The sequence below is a fragment of the Opisthorchis viverrini genome, assembly GCF_000715545.1.
Source record: "Opisthorchis viverrini unplaced genomic scaffold opera_v5_107, whole genome shotgun sequence".
NCBI lineage: Eukaryota > Metazoa > Platyhelminthes > Trematoda > Opisthorchiida > Opisthorchiidae > Opisthorchis > Opisthorchis viverrini.
The window spans coordinates 678,621-680,618 of NW_008751763.1; the positions used below are offsets into that span (position 1 = coordinate 678,621).

General features: G+C 44.1%; 1 protein-coding gene across 1 annotated transcript; it reads right to left on the bottom strand.

Annotated features, from left to right (window-relative positions):
- Positions 1-432: 432 nt before the first annotated feature.
- Positions 433-987, bottom strand: T265_05585 (hypothetical protein; the record flags this gene model as incomplete). Its single annotated transcript, XM_009170637.1, has 1 exon — positions 433-987. One exon carries the CDS (start codon positions 985-987, stop codon positions 433-435), a length of 555 nt encoding a protein of 184 aa, XP_009168901.1.
- Between the last annotated feature and the right edge of the window lie 1,011 nt (positions 988-1,998).

Below are 1,998 nucleotides of genomic sequence, written 5' to 3' on the forward strand. Positions count from 1 at the left end.
TGCAAAAAGTCAAAATAAATGAAACAGTCCCAACATCTTGAAAAATAACAAGAGTTTGTCGGTGGCGCGGAGGCGCCTCATAAGAGTCACTGTTATGGGTGAATTTCTCATTGAAAGAGAAATATGAGGTCAGGCTTAGCAAAATTAGTTTATCCTCAGCCCTGTTAGTATTTTTACAGAAATCATAAGGGTGACTCCCTTCTGCTTACTTTCCCCACAACAACACGACACATACTTGATAAATTTAATTTGGAATAAAACATCGAAGCTGACAAAACATTTGCGTAATAAAGGTTTTCACATTCTCACAGTAACGCTTGTCTGGAGGTGATTATGAATGTCATCATCTAAGCATTAAGTGAAAATGAGAGTACCATCGATCTCATAAAGCGTGGGACTCACGAGCGTCTGTAGATCAAATGGAAAGAATATTTATTTCTTCTTTGGAACTTTTGGAGGGGGTACAATGATAACAGGCAGGCCTGCGTTATGTATTATGTGGTCACTGACGCTTCCCAAAAAAGTCCGTCGAATAGTTCCGACACCACGGTTTCCCATGACTATCATATCATATCCATGTTCCTGCGCAACACGGACAATGTGCTCAGCCGGTTTGGAGCCCACGTGAAGTGTGAACTTCGCTGGTAAATCGCGGGATTCACACTCGGCAATGAATTTCGCTCGGAGCACCCGACCTCCCTGAACCAGTTCATTAATATGACGATTGAATTCCTCTTTTATTGCAGGTGATTTGCTTGCCTTTGCATAGTCAAGACCTGGAGACATAGGTTCAACAACATGCGTCAAATATAATCCATCACCCGGTCTCATGATGTGATCCAGATACCACCGAAAAGCACGCTCGCTATGTTTGCTATCGTCCACAGGCATCAGAATGTGACGCGAAGCGTCCGCCAACTTTGCGTTGCCGCATGATTCAACAGAGTCCGTTGAAGGAGAGAGAGAAAAACGGGGCTCCTCCGACATCCTGTTTAACTCCACTGCCTGTACCGTTCAGTGCCCTATATTAGCCTGTTTGTTAGCTGGCGGTTGGACAATATTGCATAACCAATCAAAATTCAGCAAGCATTTGAAGGTCAGGTGGCAGATCAATATGCACCCCATCAAATTTAGCTACTAAGCAAGCGATTTTCCACCATTACGGCTAAGTAATTCCAGAGCGATTTTACTCAGTACAACCATTAGCATACGCGTACGAGTGTACCCATCCAGGTTCGGTTGTTAGTAGAGTGAACAGTATTCCCCATCCTACGTATGTTCTCATTCCAGAAAAGCTAGTAAAAGGAACAGTTTGCTGATTTGTTTTCCCTGTGGACAATCAAAATGAGTTTTCTATCCCGATAATGGATGTCTGGACTGCCGGTAACAGCTGTGAGCATACGATAGGGAAGATGATTAGGGTTATACCAGCATTGAGCAATTAAGTTCACATAATTCCGATTAACATTTTGACTTATTTGAAGGCTGAATTTTGCATCTTTGTCCACCTGTTGACCCGACTGGGGCGTTTCACTGTAATCTAGTTACTAAAGTTGCTTAGATTCAAGGTTTACTCGGTCCCCGAATAAAACTGAAAGGCTGTACCGTCACGCTGTCAATTGGTAGACAAATAAGTCATAGGCGGACCAAGAGATTATTCATCCCCCACGCCATCAAGAAGAGACTGGACCTTACCTTGGAGTGACAGTTTGCGTGCCTCCGTGACCAACTAGGTGGTATCCGTGCGACACCCGTCTCTCACACCAGACTGGTCACTGGTTAGAGGTCTGCCCGACACAGTTTCCTGGTTGGGGGTTAGAACATGTGTAACGACTTGTTCAATAAAAAGAATGCATTTGTATTAAATACAAACACGGCTGCCTTGTGGTCAGGCTTTTGAGTCAAAGGCTTTGATCGAGGACCCTAATCAGCCTCCTGTCTAGTTGTGGACTCCTCGGAAGCAGCCCACGTACAACCATGATAACTACGTCTGACAAT